A 27,850-nucleotide genomic window follows, 5' to 3' on the forward strand; every position below is an offset into this window, starting at 1 on the left:
CCTTTCCACTGAGGTTGGGTGAGACCAGAACTAGAGGCCAACAGTGCAGGGTGGAATATCTCAGGGGAACCTTGGGGGGTAGCTCCTTCACTCCGAGGGCGGTGAGAGTGTGGGACGAGCAGCCAGTGGAAGTGGTGGAAGCAGGTTTGATAGCAACAGTTAAGAGAAATTTGGATAAGTACGTGGATGAAAGAGTATAGAGGGCTCTGGTCCGGGACTAGGCAGAGTAATGGTTCGGCATGGACTAGATGGCAAACACAAGAAGATCTGCAAATGCTGGAAATCCAAGGCAAAATGCACAAATTGCTGGAGGAACTCAGCAGGCCAGGCAACATCTGTGGAAATGAAGAAACAGTTGATGTTTCAGGCCAAGACCCTTCATCAGAATTGGAAGAAAGGATGGGAAGTCAAAGCAAGAAGGTGGGAGGAAGAAATACAACGTAGTAGGTGATAGGTGAAACCGGGAGTGGGGTGTGTGAAGTAAAGAGCTGGGGTCGATTGGTGAAAGAGATAAAGGGCTGGAGAAGGGGGAATCTGATAGGAGTGTGTAGAAGATCATGGGAGAAAGGCAAGGAGGAGGAACACCAGAGGGAGGTGAGGGGTAGGTAAGGAGATAAGGTGAGAGAGGGAAATGGGAATGAGGAGAGTGGGGAATGGTGGGGGGGGGGGGAACTGGGCAATTACTGGATGTTTGAGAAATTGATGTTCATCCTAACAGGCTGGAGGTTACCCAGACAGAATATAAGGGTATTCCTCCAACCTGAATGTGGCCTCATCGCGACAGTAGAGGAGGCTGTGGACTGACATGTCGGAATGGGAATGGGAAGTGGAATTGAAATGGGTGGCTACTGGGAGATCCCGCCTTTTCTGATGTAGGTGCATGGCGAAGCAGCCTCCCAATCTACATCAGGTCTCACCAATATACAGGAGGCCACGTTAGGAGCACCGGATGCAATAGGTGATCCCAACAGACTCAGAAGTGAAGTGTCGCCTCAGCTGGAAGGACTGTTTGGGGCCCTGGAAGGCTGTGAGGGAGGAGCTGTTGGGGCAGGTCTGGCACTTGTTCCACTTGCAAGGATAAGGAGGGATGGGCCTGTTTCTGCGCTGTAGTGCTCTGTGATTCTAAACGTGGCACCCAATTTCCAAGCAGACCCGAAGGAGACATAACTGGATGGTCCTATTTTAAATGATTATTGAGAATCTCTGGAAACCTGCAGCATTAACCCCATTTCTCTCTCCACAGATGCTGCCTGACCTGATGAGTATTTTCTGCTTTTTTTTTTTGCTTTTGTTTCACTAAAGTTTGAAGTACATATATGTCACCAAATACAGATTATGGTCTCTCTTTGGGGGCTTTGCCTTTGCTTGGTGGGCGGAGGGTACTGATGCTTCCTGCTGAAATAAGTGGGGAAGGGGGAGGTGGGGGAGAGAGTTGATGTGCGTGGGAGGTGGGGGAGAGGGGGCTCTGGGGTTCTAACGTTCTTTTTTACTGTCATTCATTCTTTGGGGCTCCCTTGTTCCTGTGGATGTCTGCAAAGAGCAAGAATTTCAGGCTGTACGCGGTGTACGTCCTCGGATGCTAAATGGAACCATTGAAATACTTCCCTGAGACTCATTTTTTTGTATCCGTTTGTCGACAAAGATAGACAATAGAATCAATGAGGAACTACACACAAGCAAAGATGGACTATCAACCAAAGTGCGAAAGAAGACAAACAGATAAATAAATAAATAACAATTGAGAACATGAATTATAGAATGGGGTAAATAACTGGCCAGGACACGAGAGAGAATTCCCCTGCTATTGTGGAGTCTCTGGCGTCCACCATCAACTTCATAACTTGCCTTCCACACGACAGTTTTCCCTTGGTAGGTCAGCCTGGGTTCTGTGTTTGAGTCTCCAGAATGAGACTTGAACCCATGACTCTCACAAAGAAACTCCAGAGGGCTGGCCGGACTGCACTGGCTTTCCTGTAACTTGTATGCAAAGAAAAAGTTGCTGGGGGAACTCAGTGGGTCTGGCAGCATCTGTGGAGGCAGAGGAACAGTTGACGTTTTGGGTCAAGAATCCAAAAAGTGGACCAGCCCTTTTCCTTCACAGGTGCTGACCAAGTTCCACCGGCAGCGTTTTTCGTGCTTCAGATTCCTGTGTCTTGTTTGTCAGATTAAACCTTCCTGACCCTCTCTCTCTCTCTCTGTCAGTGCCATTGGAGCCAACCCACTCTACTGTGACTGTAACCTCCGCTGGCTCTCCGACTGGGTCAAGACCGGGTACAAGGAGCCTGGCATTGCCCGCTGTGCTGGCCCAGGGGAAATGGAGGGTAAGCTCCTCCTAACAACTCCGGCCAAGAAGTTTGAGTGCCAAGGTAAGGAGAGCGATAATCCGAGAGCACATGCTCAGCCTTCCCTGCTTTGACACAATATCCCCACCGACCACAACAACAGATACAATCTCAACTCCTGTAGCACCTTTTACATACCAAAAACTTCAAGGATTGACAGTTCCATCAACCATAAAAGAAATTTCAAAATCTAACATTTGGACTACAGGCTCGTTCAAAGAGCTACTGAAGAGAGGGAGACCCAAGGGCAGACAGACCTTTGCGGGTGGGTGTGGGGAGTCGAATGCCAGCTGTGAGGGTCCTGGGGAATGGAGGCATGGCTGATAATGGTGGGGTGATGAAGAGAGCCTGGTAACGCAGGTAACACAGGCAACTGTAGCACATGATGATTACTGGGGATGAGGCTCAGAGGTATTCGAACGCTGGTAGAGAAAATTTTAATTCCTGTGAAAATTCTAATTCCTTAGATTTACCAGGATGCTGCCTGGATTGGAGAGCATGTTTTATGAAGAAAGCTTGAGTGAGCTAGGTCTTTTCTTTTTGGAGCAAAAGTGGAGGAGAGGTGACTGGATAGAGGTTTATAAGATGATAAGAGGCATTAACAGAGTGGAGAGGCAGAGGTTTCTTCCCCAGGGTGGAAGTGTCTAGTACAAGAGGGCGTAATTTTAAGGTGATTGGAGGAAAGGAAGGGGGGTGTTGTTAGAGATAGGTTTTTGCACAGAGAGCAGTGGATCTGCTGATACACTAGGGAAACTTAAGAGACTCCTAGATAGGCATTTAGATGAAAGAAAATTGGAGGCAATTGGAGGGAAAGGTTAGATTGATCTTGGAGTAGGTTGAAGGGTTGGCACAATATCGTGGGCTGAAGGGCCTGTACTGTGCTGTACTGCTCTTTGTTCTATGCACGAGGGATGATTGATAAGTTCGTGGCCCAAGGTAGAAGGAGTCAATTTTAGAAAACCTAGCACATTTATTTTCCAACATAGTCCCCTCCTACATTTACACTTAGTCCAGCGGTCGTGGAGCATACGGATCTTGGACCTCCAGAGAGTGTCCGCAGCATGGGCGATTGATAAGTTCGTGGCCTAAGGTAGAAGGCGATGAGTTATTAGCATGATAGCATGATCGAATGGTAGAGCAGACTTGATGGGCCAAATAGCCTGATTCTGTCCTATGTCTTATGGTTTTATGGCCTTATGTTCTAAGTTAGTAATATCTACATAGACAAGATATTTCTATTGACCCCGTCCAAATCAGCAGCCTTCATAGCTTCCTGTTTCCCATTTAATCAGTCCACAAGACTATTTTTTTAACCTTTCCCTAAGGGATGTGTACTTCACTGGGTTCATGAGTCACACATGGACCAGGCCGCTAAAGATGGAAATTTCCCTCCTCTGAAGGACAATAGCAAGGCAAGCAGGCTTTCACAACAAGTTGACAATGTCGTGGTTTCATTACTGACATTAGCTTTTAAAAATATGGCAATTACAGTAAATATGAAAATATAATATTTTAATTAAATTCCCCAGCTGCTGTGGTGGGAATTGAGCTCACTTCTCAGACTCAATGGGCCAAATGGTCAAATTCTGCTCCTGTTTTATGGTTTCAAATATCTCTGACATGTACTGACATTAAAAAATTGTAAATATTGCCTAAATTAATCAAACATTTATTGAAATATAAGAACTATTTTAAAAAACATTAATAGTTAATGGAAATAAAATAAGTAAGAATAAGACCATGTCCCACTGCCTTTGTGATCTTTATGTCAGGAGTCACTGTAGCAAAGAATAAGGATCTATATTGGGCTTAGTTGGATGGAATAATAAACAATTACAGCTGAGAAAGAGGCCGTTCAGCCCTTTATTTCCATGCTGTCTCTTACTGTCTAGTTCCATCCCCATCCCCTTTCTTTGTAGTCTTACAAACGTTTCCTCTTCATAATTCACTCAAAGGACAAAGGCTACGTAGGCTGACAAATGGGACTGGCTTAAATGGTCAGCATGGCTGAGTTGCATGCCGTACGACACCATGACTGGATGACTCGAGGTGGTAAGGTTAGGAAGATCTGTAATCAGCCTCAGTGGCTGAAAGCCCGTGGGTTCAGTAGCCGTGTGATAGTTCGTTCTTTGTTCCACGCAGGTCCGACAGAGCTGAGTGTCCTGGCGAAGTGCAGCCCCTGCCTGTCCAACCCCTGCCACAACCAGGCAACCTGCCAAGATGATCCCCTGAATTATTACAGGTGTAGCTGCCCATATGGTTACCAGGTAAAAATCACACCAGCATCTCAAACTCCTCCATTACATTACCTGCAACCCACTGCACGTATTCCATGTATATCCCCAAACCCAACCATTACATTACCTGTAACCCGCTGCACATATTCCATGTATATCCCCAAACCCATCCGTTACATTACCTGTAACCCGCTGCACATATTCCATGTATATCCCCAAACCCATCCGTTACATTACCTGTAACCCACTGCACATATTCCATGTATATCCCCAAACCCAACCATTACATTACCTGTAACCCGCTGCACATATTCCATGTATATCCCCAAATCCATCCGTTACATTACCTGTAACCCACTGCACGTATTCCATGTATATCCCCAAACCCAACCATTACATTACCTGTAACCCGCTGCATTTATTCCTTGTATAACCCCAAACCCCACTGTTACATTACAACCTATAACACACTGCAGTTTCTCGATACATAACCCAAACCCCTCCATTACATTCCAGCCTGTAACACACTGCATTTATTTTGCGTAACCCACAAACCCTTCTGTTACATTCCAGCCCGTAACACACGGCAACTACTTGATGTATAACTCCCAAAACCCACCATGTGACCAACTAACCTCTTAACCTGCATGCCTTTGAATGTGAGAGGTACCCAGAGGAAACCCACCCATGTGGTTATGGGGAGAACAAACAAACTCCTTACACAGAGCGATGGGAATTGAACCCGGGTCGCGGTCACTGAAATAGCATTAAGCTTACTGCTGGGCAGTTCCGGTCACCACACTGTAGGGAGGATGCAATATCCGGAGCCAGTGTAGCAACACCCACAACTTACTAACCCGTACGTCTTTGGAATGTGGAAGGGAACAGCATCATCCCGAGGAAAGCCACACGGTCACGAGGAGAACGTACAAACTCTTTACAGACAATGGCGGGAATTGAACCTTGATATTCCGATCACTGCCGCTGTGAAGTGTTACCCTAACCACCTCGCTACCATGCTGCCCCACCTCTGACGTTCAGACCACTTGTTACCCCATGCCTCCGCAGAAACCACCAGTGGTGTTACAGAGCCCTCCCAACTTCCACCCTTCCACTGGAATCCGTTTCTGGCACCCGTGCCCCACTCCATGTCTGTACAACTTTAAAACTTCTTCTTTCCCAGTTTGCAATGAACGTTTGTTGATGTGATATGTTAACTGATTTTCTCTCTTACAGTCACGGTCTGACCTGTTCCCAGCATTGAGCAACATGCACAAAATGTTGGAGGAACTCAGCAGGTCAGGCAGCATCTAGAGAGAAGAATGAACAGCCAACATTTTGGGTCGAGACCCTTTATCAGAAATGGAAAGGAAGAGGGCAGAAGCCAGAATAAGAAGGGGGGAGGAAGAAAAGGAGGGAAAAATGATAGGTGATAGGTGAGACCAGTGAAGGGGAAGATGGGTGGGTGGAGGAGGGGGAAATTAAGTAAGAAGCTGGAAGGTGATAGGTGGAAGAGCTGAAGAAGGAGAAATCTGATAGGACAGGACCTATTCCACTCAACAGTTTATTCCTCTCCATAGATGCTGCCTGACCATCACCTGCAGAATCTATTCCCAGCAGTAACTGCTTCATTCCAGCAAAAATGAACTTAATTGTTTCTTTAACACTTCCAGGGTAAACAATGTGAATTGCCAATCAACGGCTGTGTTAGTAGCCCCTGTGAGAACGGAGGGACATGCCACGTGAAGGAGGGAGATTCGGGCGTATTCTGGTGAGAGGAGGGTCAAAGTGTTTCCAGTATTACTGTTTGCTCTCATTTGGTCTTGGTTCCAATTATTCCCCACCCATCCCCATCACAACTCTCTGACCCATACCCCTCCACCTCAGTAAACCTCACACATGTACACTCGATGGGTTCCTGCTCTCTGACCTGTCTCTCCAGGTTGTTATAGAGACCTTTCTGGATCAATTGCCATTCTGAAAAGAATGGGGTGAAGAATGACAGATGGGATTTAATGCAAACTAACGTGAAGTGTTGCACTCTGGGAAGAAACAACCCACACGGGTTTCCAGTTGATGGTAGGGCGCCGAGGAGTGCCATACAACAAAGGGATCTGGGGATACAGGTCCATAACTCTTGAAAGTGGCTCATAGGTAGATAGGGGTCATAAAGAAAGGTTTTGGCACATTGGTCTTCATAAATCAGAGAGCAGAGTGCAGGAGATGGGATGTTATGGTGTAATTGTATAAGATGTTGATGGGGCCAGATTTGGAGTATTGTGTGCAATTTTGGTCACCTACCTACAGGAAAGATGTAAACAAGATTGAAAGAATAGACAATAGGTGCAGGAATAGGCCATCCGGTCCTTCGAGCCAGCACCGCCATTCACTGAGATCATGGCTGATCATCCACAATCAGTACCCCGTTCCTGCCTTCTCCCCATATCCCTTGACTCCGCTATCTATAAGAGCTCTATCTAACTCTCTTGAAAGCATCCAGAGAATTGGCCTCCACTGCTTTCTGAGGCAGAGCATTCCACAGATCTACAACTCTCTGGGTGAAAAAGTTTTTCCTGAAATCCGTTCTAAATGGCCTAGGCCTTATTCTTAAACTGTCCAACACCGGGAACATGTTTCCTGCCTCTAGTGTGTCCAATCCCTTAATAATCTTATATGTTTCAATCAGATCTCCTCTCATCCTTCTAAATTCCAGTGTATACAAGCCCAGTCGCTCCAATCTTTCAACATATGACAGTCCCGCCATCCCGGGAATTAACCTTGTGAACCTATGCTGCACTCCCTCAATAGCAAGAATGTCCTTCCTCAAATTTGGAGACCAAAACTGCACACAATACTCCAGGTGTGGTCTCACCAGGGCCCTGTACAGCTGCAGAAGGACCTCTTTACTCCTATACTCAACTCTGTTCTAAATGGCCTACCCCTTAGTCTTAAACTGTGGCTGTAAAACTGTAAAAAGAACACAGAAAAAAATATTACAAATTTAGATGTTGCTAGGACTTGAGCACCTGAGTTATAGGGAAAGGTTAAATAGGTTAGGACTTTATTCCCCAAATCATAGGAAAATAAGGGGAAATGTTATAGAGATATACAAAATTATAAGGGGGATAAATAAGGTAAATGCAAGCAGGCTTTTTTCTGTTGAGTTTGGGAGAGACAAGAACTAGAGGTCATGGGTTAAGGGTGGAAGGTTAAATATTTAAGGTGAACCTGAGGGTGGTGTGACTGGAACGAACTGCCAAAGGAGGTGGTAGATGTGGGTTTAACTTCAACATTCAAGACAAGTTTGGATCAGTGCGTGGATGGGAGGGATATGGAGAGCAGGTGCAGGCCAATGGTACTAAGTAGATGAACAGTTTGGCACAGACTAGATGGGCCAAAGGGCCTGTTTCTGTGCTGTAGCGTTCTATGACTTGCAGTGAGGAAATCTGCCCTCCTTACTGGGTCTGCCATATGTGTGCCTCCAGGGTTTCACCAGGACGCTGCCTAGATTAGGGAGGATTTAGCTAGAAGGAAAGTTTGAGGGGAAATTTGGTTCTTTTCCCTGAAATGCCAGAGCCTGAAGGGAAACACAATCGAAGTTAATGAAATTATGAGATAGTGTGGTGAACTACATATACATGTCTGGACACGCCCCCTGCTGACTGCTCCTGTGGCTCCTCCCACAGACCCCTGTATAAAGGCGATTGAGGCCTCAGCCCAGCCTCATTCTCCAGGATGTAGTATGGTGGTCAACTACTGCTTGTTCTTTCTTCCAGTCAATAAAAGCTGATATCTCGACTTCACGTCTCAGAGAGAGTTATTGATGGTGCATCAGATAGATCAGATAGATGGTCTTTTACCCAGGGTAAAATCGTTATATACTAAATATCTAAAGATTAGCTTTATTTGCCACCGGTACATCAAAGTATCGAAGCACAGAGTGAAATGTGTCATTTGCGTCAACGACCCGCGTGGTCCAAGGATGTGCTGGGGAGCAGACCGTAAGTGTTGGCACACTTCTGGCGCCAACGTAGCATTCCCACAACTTTGGAATGTGTGGGGGGTGGGGAACCAGAGCACCTGGAGGAAACCCACATGGTTACAGGGAGAACGTACACCCTCTTACAGACATCGGCGGGAATCAGCGAGCACTGGTGCTATAGAGCGATTGATTTTAACTGATATGCTACTAGAGGGCAATGCACGCACACTCACTCTCTCTCTCACACACACACACACACACACAACAAGGTATATTCAAAGCAGACTTGATAGGTTCAGAATCTTAAAGGTTACAGGGAAAAGGGCCGGAGAATGGGGTTGAGAGGGATAATAAATCAGCAGATTCGACGGGCTGAATATCCTAATCGTGCTCCTATGTTTTACCACCTGTTCCCAGCTGATCAGTGAGTGTGCGTTGGACTGATTCCAGTTCTGCTTCCTGTTTGCTGACAGGTGTACATGCCCAGAGGGCTTCCTGGGGAACACCTGCTCTGTGAATGTTGACGACTGTGAGGAGAACTCCTGCAGGAATGGTGCCACGTGCCTGGACGGAATTAATAACTACACCTGCCTGTGCCCCCCGTCCCACAGAGGTGAGGCGTACCCGCACTGTCAGGCTCCCTGAGGGAGGGTGGAGACACACAACACACACATCAAATGCTGGAGGAACTCGGCCGGTTAGGCAGCATCAATGGAGAGGAATAAACAGTTGACTTTTCACGCCAAGTCCCTTCATTAGGACCTGATTGACTGATGAGTCAATGCTAACTGCTTAGTCCTGAAGGATATTGAAGATTTAATGAGGGTGCAGAGGAGATTTACCAGGATGCTGCCTGGATTAGAGGGGGTGAAATTGAATTTAGAGTAGGTTAAAGGGTTAGCACAGTATCATGGGCTGAAGGGCCTGTACTGTGCTGTTTTTTTATTAAGCTGGAAAGAGTGCAGAGGAGATTTATGGGGATGTTGCTGGGACTTCAGGGACAGAGGTATAGAGAAGGGATGAACGGGTTGGAAGTTAATTGGAGTGCAGGAGAATTATTAAGGTGCATTCAGTTAAGAGGGGCACAGATAGGGTGAATGTGCACAGACTTTTCTCCCATGGTTGGAGAGTCACGAAGTAGAAGATGAGGTTTAAGGTGAGAAGGGAAAAATTTAATGGACACCTGAGGGGTAACTCCTAGAGAGTGATTCTCTATATGGAACAGTCTGCCAGAGAAAGTGGTTAAGGGAGGTACATTAACAATGCTTATAAATCATTTGGACAGGTACATAGATAGAAAAAGTTTAAAAGGATATTGGCCAAACGTGGGCAAATGGGAATCTTGCTCGGCATGGCCCATTTGGTCTGTATCACTGCCGGAGAGGAGATGGAATGTACCAGGATTACGTCCCCAGGTCCCCTGAGGTGAGACCACCGGTGTGGAAGGAAAGGGCAGGAGGTTTTGGGCTCAGAGCCGGGAAGTGATGCGAAGCTATCACTGAGGATCAGTGGTGCCGATGTCTGAGATTGTAGTATTCAAGGGATGTCAGCGGTGACTGCAAATGTCAGGCTGTCACACAGTGCTATCTCTGTTACACTTGGAACGCTGCACTTCGAACTGATTAGAGGCTTGGCAAGGAATACCGCAAATTGCTAATTACTGTAATTATACGACATGCATCACTGACACCAGCACCACAGTGTTAATTAAGAATTAGCACAATCCCCTGTATTTTACTCTAGAGGTGGCGAATAGGTTTGGATCAAATTCTTTGAACATTAACTGAACTTCAGCCATTCCCATCCCCACATACACCTCTCCTGCACTCCTAAATCCCTCTTGCCCTCCAGAAAGCGGTAACCACTGCCAAGGCAGAAAGGGCCGGCAGGCTTGCAGAGATGATTATGGGCTGTTGAAAGCGCATGTTGACCATTCCCCACTGCACATCAATGTCTCTGCCATGGAGAGAGTGAAGAACGCAAAGTTCCTTGGTGTGCACGTATCAGACAATGTCAACACCTCCTCATTAGTCGAGAGGGTCCAGCAGCGTGTGCACTTTCTGAGGAGATTGAGGCCAGCAAAGCTCCCCCACTGCCGCCATTCTAACAACTTTCTACGGGAGCACCGAGAGTGTCCTGTCTGGCTGCGTCATTGTGTGGTACAGAAGCTGCCAGGCATCGGACAGCAAGACCCTGCAGGGGACAATAAACACCGCTGAAGGAATCAGCAGGTTCTCCTTCCCTGCTATTTTGTGACATCTTCCAGCAGCGTTGCAGCTGAAGCAATGTAGAGGATCCTAGCGCCCGTCCCACAATCTCTTTGACCCACCATCATCAGGAAGGAGGTACAGGGGCATCAGGTCTAGGACTGCCAGACTGGGTAATGGCTCCTTCCCTCACGCTGTGAGACCAGTGTTTCCCCTGCCGCCACCGAGATCTCGTCACTAGGATAGCGAGCTGCTTATATTTTCCCGTGCTGGGTACTACATGCATTTTGAATTATTCTTGGTTAATTTATTTATGGTAATATTTTATTTAATAGGCTGTGTGTGATATGTGTTTTGTGGGGGGCGCCGTGGTCCAGAGGAACATTGTTTTGTTTGGTTGTAGGGTCAGATAACAGTTAACTTGAACTTGAACCAGAGATCATTTTGTTGCGGCCCCGAGGAATGGATTCGAAACCCGCGACCTCCGAGATCGGGCCGCTTCTGGTTTGCGGGTGCTGTGTGTGGCTGTTGTCACTGAGCCTTGTTCTCTGTTGTGGTTACAGGGGTTCACTGCCAGGAGCCAGTGGACTATTGCGCCCCAGAATCTAACCCATGTCAGGAGGGTGGCAAGTGCACAGTCACCGTGGAGGGGCCAAGGTGGGTCAGATGCCGGAGTCACTCTATTCCGCGCAGCTCGGAGACAGCGAGTTCAGGAGAGGAAGGAATCCAATCTTATTAAACTGTAGATTGAACTGGTTGGTAGATGGTGACGCTGAAATTAATAAACTGCAGGCACAATTAAGGGAGCTTTATCCTGTATCTAACCCGTGCTGTCCCTGACCTGGGAGTGTGTGATGGGACAACGTAGAGGGAGCTTCACTCTGTATCTAACCCGTGCTGTCCCAGTCCTGGGAGTGTGTGATGGGACGGTGTAGAGGGAGCTTCACTCTGTATCTAACCCGTGCTGTCCCTGCCCTGGGAGTGTGTGATGGGACAGTGTAAAGGGAGCTTCACTCTGTATCTAACCCGTGCTGTCCCTGCCCTGGGTGTGTGTGATGGGACAGTGTAGAGGGAGCTTCACTCTGTATCTAACCCGTGCTGTCCCTGTCCTGGGAGTGTGTGATGGGACGGTGTAGAGGGAGCTTCACTCTGTATCTAACCCGTGCTGTCCCTGTCCTGGGAGTGTGTGATGGGACGGTGTAGAGGGAGCTTCACTCTGTATCTAACCCGTGCTGTCCCTGTCCTGGGAGTGTGTGATGGGACAGTGTAGAGGGAGCTTCACTCTGTATCTAACCCGTGCTGTCCCTGTCCTGGGTGTGTGTGATGGGACAGTGTAGAGGGAGCTTCACTCTGTATCTAACCCGTGCTGTCCCTGTCCTGGGAGTGTGTGATGGGACAGTGTAGAGGGAGCTTCACTCTGTATCTAACCCGTGCTGTCCCTGTCCTGGGAGTGAGTGATGGGACAGTGTAGAGGGAGCTTCACTCTGTATCTAACCCGTGCTGTCCCTGTCCTGGGAGTGTGTGATGGGACAGTGTAGAGGGAGCTTCATTCTGTATCTAACCCGTGCTGTCCCTGTCCTGGGAGTGTGTGATGGGACAGTGTAGAGGGAGCTTCACTCTGTATCTAACCCGTGCTGTCCCTGTCCTGGGAGTGTGTGATGGGACAGTGTAGAGGGAGCTTCATTCTGTATCTAACCCGTGCTGTCCCTGTCCTGGAAGTGTGTGATGGGACAGTGTAGAGGGAGTTTCACTTTGTATCTAACCCGTGCTGTCCCTGCCCTGGGAGTGTGTGATGGGACAGTGAAGAGGGAGCTTCACTCTGTATCTAACCCATGCTGTCCCTGTCCTGGGAGTGTGTGATGGGACAGTGTAGAGGCAGATTAGTACAAAACTCGGTATCAGATTGTTGGGGCATTATGCCTTTGTCCCCTGATGATCCTAATCCAAGTCTCCTGATGTAATCCGTGTTCTGTGATTTTTAGGTGTGAGTGCATTTCCGGCGATGTGGGAGAGAACTGCAGCAGCAGTGCCATTGACAACTGTCATGGCCACCAGTGTCAGGGGAACGGCGTGTGTCTGGATACAGCCGATGGTTACACCTGCCTGTGCTCAGAGGGTTACAGGTGAGTGGTCGCAGTCATCTGGGCAGTTTCTCACAGCCCATGGTGATTCAGCAGTGGGAAAGTTCCTGTAATATCTGTCACGGGTTCAGGCCGCTCCAAAGCACCACACGAGCAAGGAATGGCTTTGCAAAATGTGGTCACCATTGCAGTTTCAGTAGCTACAACAATGAAATGGAGGCTTTGGGGAGGGTGCAGACGAGTTTCACCAGGATCTTGCCTGTATCAGTGTGTGTCAGCTGTAAGGAGAGGCTGGACAATCTTGGGTCGTTATTCGATTCAGATCAGATTCAGATTTATTTATCCCGTGTACATCGAAACATGAAGCGAACGATTTAGTGTGCCTAAATGACCAACACACACAAGGATGTGCTGGGGGCAGGCCGCAAATGTTGCCACACATTCTGGCTCCAACATAGCATGCCCACAATGTTCAGCAGAACAACTCAAGCAACAAAACAAGCCCTACCCCACTCACACTCATCGACAGGACTCCCACACTAGGGTGGGCTGCCTCCAGACCTCCAGTCCTTGGCTGCCAACTCTCAGTCTTCAGGCTTCCATCAGCCATTGGGCTTTGCTCCAGGACGTGCCGATCATGGCGCGGAGTCCAAAGTTGGAGGTCCGCCTCTCTGGAGGGTTGGAGGCCAAGGGGACATCTGGACGAGGTTTACAAAATAATGCGGGTGTAAATAGGGTAGACAATCTCCTTCCCGAGGTAGAAATGTCAGATAATAGAGGGCATAACTTAAAGCTGAGAGGGGAATGCTTAAAGCAGATGTGTGGGGCAAGTTTATTTTTACAGAGAGTGGTGAGTTTCTGAACCACCAGGGCGGTGATGAAAGCAGATAAAAAGGTGGACTTTAAGAGGCTTTTTATAGACAATAGGTACAGGAGTAGGCCATTCGGCCCTTCAAGCCAGCACCGCCATTCACTGTGATCATGGCTGATCATCCACAATCAGTACCCCGTTCCTGCCTTCTTCCCATATCCCTTGACTCCGCTATCTTTAAGAGCTCTATCTAACTCTCTTGAAAGCATCCAGAGAATTGGCCTCCACTGCCTTCTGAGGCAGAGCATTCCACAGATCCACAACTCTCTGGGTGAAAAAGTTATTCCTGAAATCCGTTCTAAATGGCCTAGGCCTTATTCTTAAACTGTCCCAACATCGGGAACATGTTTCCTGCCTCTAGTGTGTCCAATCCCTTAATAATCTTATATGTTGCAATCAGATCTCCTCTCATCCTTCTAAATTCCAGTGTATACAAGCCCAGTTCGCTCCAATCTTTCAACATATGACAGTCCCGCCATCCCGGGAATTAACCTTGTGAACCTACGCTGCTCTCCCTCAATAGCAAGAATGTCCTTCCTCAAATTTGGAGACCAAAACTGCACACAATACTCCAGGTGTGGTCTCACAGGGCCCTGTACAACTACAGAAGGACCTCTTTGCTCCTATACTCAACTCCCCTTGTTATGAAGGCCAACATGCCATTAGCTTCCTTCACTGCCTGCACACTTACTTTCAGTGACTGATGAACAAGGACACCTAGATCTCGTTGTACTTCCCCTTTTCCTAACTTGACACCATTCAGGTAGTAATCTGCCTTCCTGTTCTTGCCATCAAAGTGGATAACCTCACATTTATCCACATTAAACTGCATCTGCCATGCATCTGCCCACTCACCCAACCTGTCCAATTCACCCTGCATTCTCATTATATCCTCCTGACATTTCACACTGCCACCCAGCTTTGTGTCATCTGCACAATTTTGCTAATGTTACTTTTAATCCCTTCATCTATATCATTAATGTATATTGTAAATAGTTGTGGTCCCAGCACCGAGCCTTGCGGTACCCCACTAGTCACAGCCTGCCATTCTGAAAGGGACCTGTTAATCCCTACTCTTTGTTTCCTGTCTGCCAACCAATTTTCTATCCATGTCAGTACCCTACCCCCAATACCATGTGCTCTAATTTTGCGCACTAATCTCCTATGTGGGACCTTAACAAAGGTTTTCTGGAAGTCCAGGTACACTACATCCACTGGCTCTCCCTTGTCCATTTTCCTAGTTACATTCTCAAAAAACTCCAGAAGATTAGTCAAGCATGATTTCCCCTTCGTAAATCCATGCTGACTCGGACTGATCCTGTTACTGCTATCCAAATGTGCCGCTATTTCATCTTTTATAACTGACTCCAGCATCTTCCCCACCACTGATGTCAGGCTAACTGGTCTATTGTTCCCTGTTTTCTCTCTCCCTCCTTTCTTAAAAAGTGGGACAACATTAGTTACCCTCCAATCCACAGGAACTGATCCTGAATCTATAGTACATTGGAAAATAATTACCAATGAGTTCAAGAGTTCTAGAGCCACCTCCTCAAGTACCCTGGGATGCAGACCATCAGGCCCTGGGGATTTATCAGCCTTCAGTCCCATCAGTCTACCCAACACCATTTCCTGCCTAATGTGAATTTCCTTCAGTTCCTCCATTACCCTAGATCCTCTGGCCACTATTACATCTGGGAGATTGTTTGTGTCTTCCCTAGTGAAGATAGATCCAAAGTACCTGTTCAACTCGTCTGCCATTTCCTTGTTCCCCATAATAAATTCACCCGTTTCTGTCTTCAAGGGCCCAACTTTGGTCTTAACTAATTTTTTCCTCTTCACATACATAAAGAAGCTTTTACTATCCTCCTTTATATTGTTGGCTAGCTTAGCTTCATACCTCATCTTTTCTCCCCGTATTGTCTTTTTAGTTATCTTCTGTTGCTCTTTAAAAGTTTCCCAATCCTCTGGCTTCCCGCTCATCTTTGCTATGTTATACTTCTTCTCTTTTATTTTTATACTGTCCTTGACTTCCCTTGTCAGCCACGGTCACCCCTTACTCCCCTTAGGATCTTTCTTCCTCTTTGGAATGAACTGATCCTGCACCTTCTGTATTATTCCCAGAAATACCTGCCATTGTTGTTCCACTGTCTTTTCTGCTAGGGTATCTTTCCAGTCAACTTTGGCCAGCTCCTCCCTCATGGCTCCATAGTCCCCTTTGTTCAACTGTAATACTGACACATCCAATTTTCCCTTCTCCCTCTCAAACTGTAGATTAAAACTTATCATATTATGGTCACTACCTCCTAATGGCTCCTTTACCTTGAGTTCCCTTATCAAATCCGGTTCATTACACAACACTAAATCCAGAATTGCCTTCTCCAGACTCCCTTTCTTGGGGTCCAGTACCAACCTGATTTTCCCAGTCTACCTGCATGTTGAAATCCCCCATTACAACCGTAGCATTACCTTTGCGACATGCCAATTTTAACTCTTGATTCAACTTGCACCCTATATCCAGGCTACTGTTTTGGGGCCTGTAGATAACTCCCATTAGGGTCTTTTTGCCCTTACAATTTCTCAGTTCTATCCATACTGTCTCTACATCTCCTGATTCTATGTCACCCCTCGCAAGGGACTGAATTTCATTTCTCACCAGCAGAGCCACCCCACCCCCTCTGCCCACCTGTCTGTCCTTTCAATAGGACGTATACCCTTGAATATTCATTTCCCAGCCCTGGTCCTCTTGCAGCCATGTCTCTGTTATTCCTACAACATCATACTTGCCAATTTCCAACTGAGCCTCAAGCTCATCCACTTTATTTCTTATACTTCGTGCATTCATATATAATACTTTTAATCCATTACTCCCTTCACTTCTCACATTGGTCCCTATTTCACTTGGCCATACTCTCCGATCCCTTCCTGAGCTTTCTGCCCCATTAATTCTGTTGTCTTTCTTAACTTTTCTTATTTTCTCTTTCCCTTTAACTCCATCCTTATATTTCCAGTTCGTCTCCTCCCCCCCCCCCCCCCACTTAGTTTAAACACACCCATGTAGCAGTGGCAAACCTGCCTGCCAGAATGCTGGTCCCCCACCTGTTAAGGTGCAACCTGTCCCTTTTGTACAGTTCATCCTTACCCCAAAACAGATCCCAGTGGTCCAAGAATCTAAATCCCTGCTTCCTGCACCAGCTCCTCAGCCACACATTCAGATCCCCTATCTCCCTGTACCTGCCCTCACCGGCATGCGGAACTGGAAGCAAACCGGAGATAACCACCCTGGAGGTCCTGCTTTTCAGCCTTCTTCCGAGTTCTCTGAAGTCACGCTGCAGAATTTCTTTCCGCTTCTTCCCGATGTCATTTGTGCCGACATGCACTACCACTTCCAGCTGTTCACCTTCAACCTTGAGGATGCCCTGCAGTCGGTCCATGACGTCCTGGATCCTGGCATCAGGGAGGCAACACACCATCTTTAAATCCCGCCTGTTGCTGCAGAAACCCCTTTCTGTACCTCTCAGTATGGAGTCCCCTACTACCACGGCTCTGCCTGACGTCTGTCTCCTCGGCTTTGCTTCAATGCCAATCTTTGACTTGCAGACCTGTCCGCCTCTCAGACCAGCAGTGTCTTCTGTCCCGACAGCTGCCAAGAGGGTGAACCTGTTTTGAAGAGGCTCTTTGTTAGACACACGAGAATGGAGGGCTAGGGATCACGTGCAGGCAGAAGGAGACAGCTTCATTTGGTATCATGTTTAGCACAAGCACTGTGGGCCGAAAGGCCTGGTCCTCTGAGCACGATCCCACAGACATCAGCTGACAATCTGTGCCGGCAGCTGTTTGGCAAGGGTTAACAATGGGACAGGCTGACCCGGAAAGAAAGAAAGAACGATCATCGAAACGTAGAGTGAAAGATGCCATTTGTGTTGATGGACAACTCAATCCAAGGTGCGCTGGGGACAGCCTGCAAGTGTCACCACTCTCTGGTGCCAATATAGCCTGCACACAACTTGCACAAGTAATCTGTATGTTTTTGGAATATGAGAGGAAACCAGAGCACCTGGAGGAAACCTACACAGTCACGTGCAGAACATATAAACTCCTTACAGGTGACGGCAACTGAACACCACTGTCTGTGCCACCCATCATCTTAAAAACTTCCGTCCGGTTTCCCCTCAGCCTCTGCGGCCCCAATTTTGTCCAACCTGTCGTGCCCTTTAATTCTGATTACAGCCTCTAACAGGATATGAGAGGAGCTCTGGGGGAAACTCACAGTCACAGGGAGAGCATGCTGACTCCACACACCAAGACAGCACCAGAGTTCTGGCTCTTTGATGCTGTGAGGAGCTGCTTTGTTAGCAGATGAAAGTCAGCCATGAATGATCTTTTCTTTGCTGGCTGTGGCCACGGGCAGGTGGGTGCATTAGTTGGCTGCAGTGTGCGTTTAAACTGCTTCCCGCTCAATACAGTGCCCCGGAAAAGTGTGAAGGCATACACTTTGTAAACCTGAACTAGAAGCCAGAATACAGGGAGAAAATCTGCAGGTGCTGGAAATCCAGAGCAACACACACAAAACGCTGGAGGAACTCAGCAGGTCAGGTGACATCTATTCGAAAGAGTAAGCAGTCGACGTTTCAGGCCCAGACTATCCATCAGGATTTGGAAAATAAGAGAGGAGAAGTCGGAGTAAGAAGGTGAGGGGGAGGGGAGGAGGAAGTACAAGGCTTTGGGTGATAACACGGAGAGGGGAAGGTGAAGTAAAGAGCTGGGAAGTCGAGTGGTGAAAGAGAAAGCCTCCAACCTGATGACATGAACATCCTGTAATTGGCCCCCCCCCACCATCATTCCCCATTCCCTTCTCCCTCTCTCACCTATCCCCTTACCTGCCCATCGCCCCTCTCTGGTGCTCCTTCCGTCTTTTCTTCCGTGGCCTTCCGTCCTCTCCTATCAGATTCCCCCTTCTCCAGTCTTGATCTCTTTCATCAACCAACTTTCCAGCTCTTTACTTCACCTCTCCTCCTCTCCTGGTTTCACCCATCACCTTCCATCTTGTATTTTTCCTCCCCTCCCCCCCCACCTTCCTACTCTGACCTCTCATCTCTTTTTTCCAGTCCCGATGAAGGGTCTCGGCCCGAAGCGCTGACTGTTTACTCTTTTCCATCGATGCTGCCTGGCCTGCTGAGTTCCTCCAGCATTTTGTGTGTGATCCAGTGTTAATGGCAGGATTCTTGTCAGTGCGGAGGAATAAGGAGATTTTGGAGTCCACAGCCATAGATCCCTCAAAGTTGCAATGCAAGTTGATAGGGTGGTTAAGAAGGCATGTGGTGTAATGGTCTTAATTAGTCGAGGGATTGAGTTCAAGAGCTGCGAGATAATGTTCCAGCTCTATAAAACCTTGGTTTGACCACACTTGGAATATTGTTTTCAGTTCTGGTCGCCTCAGGATCAATTCTCCCTCTAATTATTTTCACAGCTGAGCGGACCAGCCACTACTCTTAGCAGGAAATGTTTGCACGGCACTTTAATAAAATACTATACAAAAACAAGTACCATCTGTGCGGCAGCACAGGTTACGTGCGCGGGAGCATTGCAGTTACCGTGCGGCCATGCGCCTGCGCGGCTGAGAGGGAACGGCACTCCTGATAGGAAAGATGTTGAGGCTTTAGAGAGGGTGCAGAGGAGAGTTACCAGGATGCTACCTGCATTAGAGAGCGTGCCTTATGAGGATACTTTGAGTGAGCTAAGTTTTTCTATTTGGATAATTATTTATACATCACGGAATAGGCCCTTGTGACACTTTGAGCTACGCTGCCCAGCAATCCCCCAATTTAATCCCGGTCTAATCACGGGACAAGTTAAAATGACCAATTAACCTACTAACCAGTACAACTTTGGATAGAGGAGCATAAAATGAGAAGAGGCATAAATTGAGTGGACAGCCAGTGCCTTTTCCCAGGGTGGAAACAAATAATACCAGAGGGCATAATGTGGAGGTGATTGGAGGAAAGTATAGGGGGGATGTCTGAGATAGGTATTTTTACACAGATCGGTAGGTGTGTGGAACACGCTGCCAGGGGTGGTGGTACATTAGGGAGATTTGAGAGACAGGCACATGGATGAAAGGCTGTGTGAGATGGAAGCATTGGGTTGATCCTGGAGTAGATTAGGACACAACATTGTGGGTTGAAGGGCCTCTGCTGCACTGTACTGTTCTATATTGTATGTTCATTCCCCCCTCTATTTCTGGCCGTGTCTCTCTGTCTCCACCCAGTGGCCATTTCTGTGAGCTCCCTTCGGCTGCCTCCCTCCCCCCCGTCCAGTGCCGGCCGCAGGACTGCCTCAACGGCGGGCAGTGCGTGAGCGATAGCGCCCTGTGCCAGTGCCTCCCCGGCTTCGGGGGGGCCCGCTGCGACAAGTTGGTCAGCGTCAATTTTGTGGATCGAGACTCGTACCTGCAGTTTACCGAGCTGAAGAACTGGCCTCAGGCGAACATCTCTCTTCAGGTAACCCGCGTCAGGGCCGAACTCAAAGTTGAATTTATTGTCATATGCAAAGTCCAGGTACAACAAGAAGCTTATTTGCAGCGGCATTGCAGGGAAATAGCATACATAAGCTCCATTCACTGGAAAACATAAATTAAACACCATCTTTACACTCAGCAGCTACTTTACGAGGTACACCTGTACATCTGCTCATTAATGTAAATATGTAATCAGCCAATCACGTGACAGCAACTCAATGCATAAAAAGCATGCAGACATGGTCAAGAGATTCAGTTGTTGTTCAGACCAAACATCAGAATGTGGAAGAAATGTGATCTAAGTGACTTTGACTGTAGAATGGTGCCAGACGGGGTGGTCTGAGTATCTCAGAAACTGCTGATTTCCTGGGATTTTCACACACAACCATGTTTGTAGCGTACAGCGAATGGTGTAAAAACAAGAAAATATCCAGTGAGCAGCAGTTCTGTGAGAGAAAAGGCCTTGTCAGAGGAGAATGACCAGACTGCTTCAAACTGACTGGAGGGTGACAGTAACTCAAGTAACATTAATAACATTAACTCAAAGAAGAGCATTCCTGAATACACTACATGTTGAACCTTGAAGTGGATGGGCTACAGCAGCAGAAGATCACAAAAATACACTCAGTGACCACTTTATTAGGTACAGGAGATACCTATTAAAGTGGTCACTAAGTGTATAGCGGTCACAGGTTGCATTTTTAGAGTCAAGAAAGGGTTCCGGAGGTGTTTCATGGGAACATTGCTATGTGAAGCCCGTTACGAGCATATCATCTAACACTTTGACAAGCTTATAACAGTGAAGGGTATCCTAACTGGTTGCATCAATCAATCACCAATCACCAATGCCCAGGAACAGAGAAGTTCTCAAACAGTGTTGGACACAGCACAGCCCATCACAGGCAAAATCCTCCCCACTATTTTGTACATTTGCAAGCAGCACTGCCACAAGAAAGCAGAATCCATCATCAAGGACCCCCACCGTCCAGGCCAGGATCTTTTCTCATGACTGCCACTGGGCGGGAGGTACAGGAGCCCTAGGTCCCACACCACCGGGTCTAGGAACAGTTACTACCCCACAACCATCAGGCTCCTGAACCAGCGTGGAAAACTTCACTCACCTCGACGCTGACCTGATTCCATAACCTGCAGGCTCACTTTCAAGGACTCTACAACTCGTGTCCTTTCTGTTATTCATTTCCTCTTCTTCCTCAGCCCACTGGGACACAGGCCGGCTATGGCAGCTCACCAGAGTCTTCTGTCCTGGCCCAGACCTTCAGGTTGTCTCCAGGTGTAGGCCATCTTCAAAGATCTTTCCTCTCTCAAGGTTGAGGCTTTTAGTGTTTCTATAGCGCTGTTTTTTTTAAGGGATGGGTTCACTATAGCTCCTCCTCTCGCAGCGGGCTTGAGACCATCCACGGCTGATCTGCATGATTTGTCTTCTGCATATTGGCTGTTTGTCAGTCATAGTTATTTATAGTTTTTTCCCATAAATTCTATTGTATTTCTTTATTTTCCTGTGAATGCCTGCAAAAAGATGAATGTATGTGACAACATATTTGTAATTTGATAATAAATTGACTTTGAACTTTGAATTATAGAAGGGCTACCAGAAGCTTCAACATACACAGAAGATGCTGGAGGAACTCAGCAGGTCAGGCAGTGTCTAGGGAGCGGAATAAACAGTCGACATTTTGGACCAAGACCCTTCACCAGGGGAGGTCTCAGCCTGAAGCATCGACGGTTTATTCCTTTGCCTAGATGTTGCCTGGCCTGCTTGAGTTGCTCCAACATTTTGTGTGTGTTGCTTTGGATTTCCAGCATCTGCAGAATCTCTCGTGTTTATGACTGGAAGCTCTGAGTGCTTCAAGGAGCACAGGAGATGGCAGAGAGATTCAGGGAAAAAGTTCCAAAGTTCAAAGTAGATTTAATACCAAAGTAGTTACCATATAGTACTGTGAGATTCATTTTCTTGCAGGCATTTAAAAAAATACAACAGAATTCTACAAAAACCTACAAACAAAGAATAGCAAACAGCCATAAGAAATGGGAGTAGAATCAGACCATCGAATCAGCTCCACTATTCCATCATGTTTATTATCCCTCTCAACTTCATTCTCCTGCCTTCTCCCCATAACCTTTGATGCCCTGACTAACCAAGAACCTACCAACCTTTGCTTTAAATATTCTGAATGACTTGGCCTTCACAGCCATCTGTGACAATGAACTCTACAAATTCACCACCCTCTGGGTAAAGAAGTTCCTCCTAATCTCCGTTCAAAAGGGCTGTCCTTCTGTTCTGAGGCTATGCCCTCTGGTCCTGGACTCCCTCACTATTGGAAGCACCCTGTCCATGTCCATCTAGGGCTATCAAACCCACGTGCAAGAGAAGAAGACAAGCAGTGGAAATAAAAGTAATACACAGAACATGAGTTGTAAAGAGTCCTTGAAAATCAGTCTGTAGGTTATGGAATCAGTCAGAGTAGTGGTGAGTGAAGTTATTCCCGCTGGTTCAGGAACCTGATGATCGCAGGGTAATAGCTATTCCTGAGCCTGGTGGTGTGGGATCGAAGGCTCCAGGACACAATTCCAAGTCAGGTTTATTGTTCATGTGCACAAGAACAGTGAAGTAAACTTGCTTTCAACAGCATTGCAGGCATACAGATTCAGATTCAGAATATTAATTATATATACAGTAACTCTGCAAGACCGTGAGGTAAAAAGATTGTGCAAAACGAGACATTAGTGCAAAAAAAAAAACACCACAGGAAACAAGTCCATGATAGAGAGAGCAGATGCTGGAATCTGGAGCAGAAGAAACAAGCTTCTGGAGGAAAGTTAAGTTTTGGCCGTACACATTATGGCTTCAGGGGAGTGGACCAGAGCTTCCTGTGGTCGTCTTGAGGATGAGGGTCTTGTTCATGAGATGCTTGTTGGGGGCTTCGGAATTTCTGGTGCTGTAAGGGGCTCATGTACACATGTGCATCTCCTGGGTATTTCTCCTGCTGGCCTTCCCCACTGCCCTCCCCTTTTGTCCCCCTCACCCCCTTCCATTCAGAAATGGTGGAGGAGATGTGAAGACCATGCCCGGGATCAGGCAGGTCGGTGAAGAGAGGACGTGGGCTGGAGTTGCGAGTAGTCATCGAGTGGGGAGGTGACATTTGGTCTGGGCAAACGGTCGGAGAGGCTGGTGGGACCAGGTTCCGAGTTCCCCTTCTGAAGGCTGTCTCAACAGCGGGGTATCACTAATAATACCCGGGTGTTTATTCCCCCTTGCAGGTGTCCACTGCAGAAGATAACGGGATCTTGCTGTACAACGGAGACAACGATCACATTGCAGTTGAGCTTTACCAGGGCCGCGTGCGCGTCAGCCACGACCCTGGGAGCGATCCCAGCTCTGCTATCTACAGGTAACGCCGTGAGGCCGGGAGCATTCGCAGCCATTACCCATCCCGGGGACCGTCCAGTCAGCTGCCTTCCTCTCCTCTGGTCACATTCAGATTTGTTTATCACACATGGGGGCCTAGTGGTTAGCGCAACGCTTCACAGTACAGATGACCCGGGTTCAATTGCCGCCGCTGCCTGTGAGGAGTTTGTATGTTCACCCCGTGACCGCGTGCCCGGGTTTCCTCCCACTGTTCAAAGAGCTCTGGTGGATAGGTTAATTGGACATTATCAATTAGGCTCAGCTTAAAGCGGGGGATTGCAGTGTGGTGTCACCTCAAAGGGCTGGAAGGGGCCCCTTCTGCGCTGTTTCTCAATAAACAAACAGTACATCAAAACATAGAGTGAAATGCATTGTTTGCGTTGACAACCGACTCAACCTAATGATGTGCTGGGGACCACACATTTCAGCGCCAACGTAGCTTATCCACGAACAAGACGAGCCACAACACAGTAACAGCAAAACAAGCACATTTCTTCCCTCCTCTCTCCGCCACCTCCTCACACACACAGTCCTCCAACCCCAGTGTAGGCTATCTCCAGGCTTCCGGCCTGCAGCAGACTCGTGGACTTGTTTCATCTCCTCCTCCTCCTCCCTCTCACTGCCAAACTCTTCCACGTGGCCATGTCGAACACTTAATCTTGGCAGTGGATACAATCGTCTGCAGGAGGCATCACAGTTCCCTACTGAAACCCACATTCGGCAGTTGGCCCTTCTTGCCTCACGTGTTCTCTGTCCTGGGGAGGAACACGGGGAACAGGCAACTAAACCCTCAACACACTCAGTAGGTCGGGCAGCGGCTGTAGAGGGGGAAAAGCGGAGTCAACACTTAATGTGGGTCATCCTTTGCTAGCACTGGAAGAGAGAAAAGTTAGTTTCAAGTTGAAGGGAAGTTAGAGGTTACGACGGAATGAAGAGACTATCGCCAACAGGGTGAGGTCAGGGTTACCTTGGGGATAAGATCAGTGGGGGGGGGGCAGTTAGAGAGAAAACAGGTTACAGAATCTGTGAGGTAAGGGCATTGGGACTCCTTGTGCAGGGTACTCAGTTTCATTTGCAGGTTGAGACGTTGGTAAGGAAGGTAAATGCAGTGCTGGCATTCATTTTGAGAGAACTAGAATATAAAAACAATGATGTAATGCTGAGACTTTACAAGGCACTGGCTACACTGCGCTTGGAGTATTGTGAGTAGTTTTGGGCCCCTTACCTAAGGAAGGATGTGCCAGCGTTGGAGAGGGTCCAGTGGAGGTTCTCGAGAATGATCCAAGTAATGAAAGGGTTAACATATGAGGAGTGTATGATGGCTCTGAGCTTGTACTCTCTGGAGTTTAGAACAATGATGGGGAATCTCATTAAAACCTACTGAATATTGAAATGCTCGATAGAGTGGGCATGGAGAGGATGTTTCCTATAATGGGGAGTATAGGTCCAGAGGGCACAGACTCAGAATAGAAGGATGTCCCTTTAGAACAGAGATGAGGAGGAATTTTTTTTAGCCAGAGGATGGTGAATCTGTGGAATTGATTGCCGCAGACTGCTTTAGAAGCCAAGTCATTGGGTATATTTAAAGCAGAGATTAATAGGTTCTTGATTAGTAGGGGTATCACAGGTTACATGGAGAAGGCGGGAGAGTGGGATTCAGAGGGACGATAAACCACGATTGAATGGTAAAGCAGACTCGATGCCCTTAGGTCTTATGGTCTTAATAGAGAGCGAGAACTTTGACAAGGAATGTGACGTGTCAGCTGATAAGAAGACAACTCAGCCTCTGCAGTCTTTCCAGATCCCAGCAACGTTTGCCTCGCCAGTGAATCTAAAGCTACAGCCCTTGTCATTAATCCACCTGCTTGTTTGTTTGTGTGTGGGAGGGGAAGGGGAGCAAAATTGTTGGTTACTGACTCTGTCTCTGTGTCCCTGCAGCCTGGAGACCATCAATGATGGACAGTTCCACACCGTGGAGATCCTGACCTTAGACCAGATGGTCAACCTCTCCATCGACGGGGGGGCCCCCAAGAGCATGGAGAGCTCTGTCAAACAGTCCGCACAGAACCGCGAGACACCCCTGTACATCGGAGGTAATGATGGGAAGCTACGGGCAACTGGCTCATCCTCGGCTCCTCCACCTCATCCACTACCTCTCTATCCTCACCTCCCTTTCTCAAGCCACTGCCTCTTCCACCTCTCCCTCCTTCTCCTTCCTCCATCATTTCCTCCTGTGCACCCGTCTACCTCTCCATACCCTCTACCTCTCCCCCTTTCTTCACCCACTCCTCTACGTACCCTCCTCCACCAACCCCTCCTCCATCTCCCCCTCCTCCATTCCCTCCTCCTCCTACTGTCCATTTCCTCCACCACCTCCCCTCCTCCATTCCCTTGTTCACTACAGCACTCCCTTCTCCTACTCCCTCACCTCACTTTCTCAGGTCCATTCTTTCAACCTGCACCTCACCTCTCCATACCCTCACCGCTTCCCTCACTTCCCTCCATTCCTTCCATCCCTCCCCTGTCCCTGCCCCGCTCCCTCTCTGCAATCCCTACCCCTCACTCTGCATCACCCTGCTCTTTGTAGTTTATGCCCCCCCATTATTTACCCCACTCCCTGCACCCTCCCGAGACTCCAGTCCTCCCCACTCCCTGTTTCTTCCCTTTGTCCCCACACTCCCCAACCCAGGACATCCCCTCTCCTGCCCTCCCCTCTGTCCGACACCCCACGGCCCTGGGAAGACCTGGGGAGGCGAGGTCCCGGGATGCTGTGGCGGTTGATGAGTGGGCTGGGAAACTGCGACGGTGATTTGGGTGTGGCCGGGACGCTGTGGGTCAGGTCTGGGGTGGGCGCTGAGGGTTGAGCCGACTCTGCCCGACCGGGTCCTCTGCCCATTTCCCCAGGGATGCCTGTGGACGTCAACTCGGCGGCGTTCCGCCTCTGGCAGCTGCAGAACAGCTCCAGCTTCCACGGCTGTATCCAGAACTTGTACATCAACAACGAGCTCCAGGACTTCACCAAGACGCAACGGAAGGCCGGCGTGGTGCCGGGCTGCGAGCCTTGCCGGAAGATCATCTGCGTCCACGGCATCTGCCAGCCCAGAGCCGGCTCGGGGCCCGTCTGTCACTGTGAGGCCGGCTGGCTGGGACCCCGGTGTGACCAGCCACTGACCGACCCCTGCCGGGGGCACAAGTGAGTGATGGAGTCACAAAGTGCGCAAACTCATGCTGGTTAAGGTGCGCTTCTCAGCTGTTCCCATTGATAGTCAAAGAGCACAGGATACGGGCCCCTCAGCCCACGTATTCCATGTCAAACCATTAATCTGCCTCGTCCCATCGGCATACACCTGAATCCCACCACACCCCTCACGTCCATATCATTATCCAAACTTTTAAATATTGCAGTCAAACTCGTATCCACTTCTTCTGGCAGCTCATTCCACACTCGCAGCACTTTCAGGCTGAGCTAGTTACCAAGTTCCCCTTAAATACTTCACCTTTCATCCTAAACCTTTGACCTCTAGTTCTGGTCTTATCCAACCTCTGCCTCTCCATACACCTCATAATTTTGTATGCCTCCATCAAATCCCCCCTCATTCTCCTGCACTCCGAGGAGTAAAGTCCTTATCTATTCACCTTTCCCTATAACTCAGGCGGTCAAGTCCCAGCAACATCCTTGTAAATTTTTTCTGTACTCTGTCAACATCTTTGATCTTTCCTGTAGGTAGGGCGACCACAACTGCACACAATGCTCCAGATTTGCCCTCAGTAGCGTCTTACTCAGCTTCAACATTACGTCCCACTGGTTTACTCGGTACACTGATTTATGAAAATCTGGGCCTTGAGAGATTAAAGGTCTTTAGCTTTATTTGTTACCACAAAACACGCAACGAGAAACACCGTCCTTAAGTGTGCTGGGGACAGCCCATGACTGTCGCCATGATTCCAGCGCCAACACAGCGTGCCACAACTGACGAGACTCTTCTCAGATTTGATGGATCGGGGGGAACCGAATGGAATCCTACCAGATGCAGAAAGGCCTAGAGTGGAGGTTAGAGTGGATGCTTCCAACTATGGGAGAGTCTAGGACAGCCTCAGAATATCAGGGTGACCCTTTAAGTCAGAGATGAAGAGGAACTTTTTTTAGGGGGTGGCGTATCTGTGGATTTCATTGCCACAGACGACTGGA

At 48.1% G+C, this 27,850-nt stretch overlaps 1 protein-coding gene across 3 annotated transcripts in view; it reads left to right on the forward strand.

Moving 5' to 3' along the window:
- The window catches only part of LOC140715178 (slit homolog 1 protein-like), a 322,282-nt gene that overhangs the window by 241,326 nt on the left and 53,106 nt on the right, over window positions 1-27,850 (forward strand). For all 3 annotated transcript variants that reach the window (XM_073026998.1, XM_073026997.1, XM_073026996.1), the window contains exons 27-36: window positions 2,203-2,366; window positions 4,485-4,609; window positions 6,253-6,350; window positions 9,035-9,174; window positions 11,332-11,425; window positions 12,751-12,891; window positions 19,986-20,217; window positions 23,514-23,644; window positions 25,600-25,754; window positions 26,566-26,854. In XM_073026998.1, the coding sequence (XP_072883099.1) occupies window positions 2,203-2,366; window positions 4,485-4,609; window positions 6,253-6,350; window positions 9,035-9,174; window positions 11,332-11,425; window positions 12,751-12,891; window positions 19,986-20,217; window positions 23,514-23,644; window positions 25,600-25,754; window positions 26,566-26,854 (1,569 nt within the window). The remainder of the gene's footprint in view (window positions 1-2,202; window positions 2,367-4,484; window positions 4,610-6,252; window positions 6,351-9,034; window positions 9,175-11,331; window positions 11,426-12,750; window positions 12,892-19,985; window positions 20,218-23,513; window positions 23,645-25,599; window positions 25,755-26,565; window positions 26,855-27,850) is intronic.

This window comes from Hemitrygon akajei, chromosome 23 (genome assembly GCF_048418815.1).
Source record: "Hemitrygon akajei chromosome 23, sHemAka1.3, whole genome shotgun sequence".
Taxonomy (NCBI): domain Eukaryota; kingdom Metazoa; phylum Chordata; class Chondrichthyes; order Myliobatiformes; family Dasyatidae; genus Hemitrygon; species Hemitrygon akajei.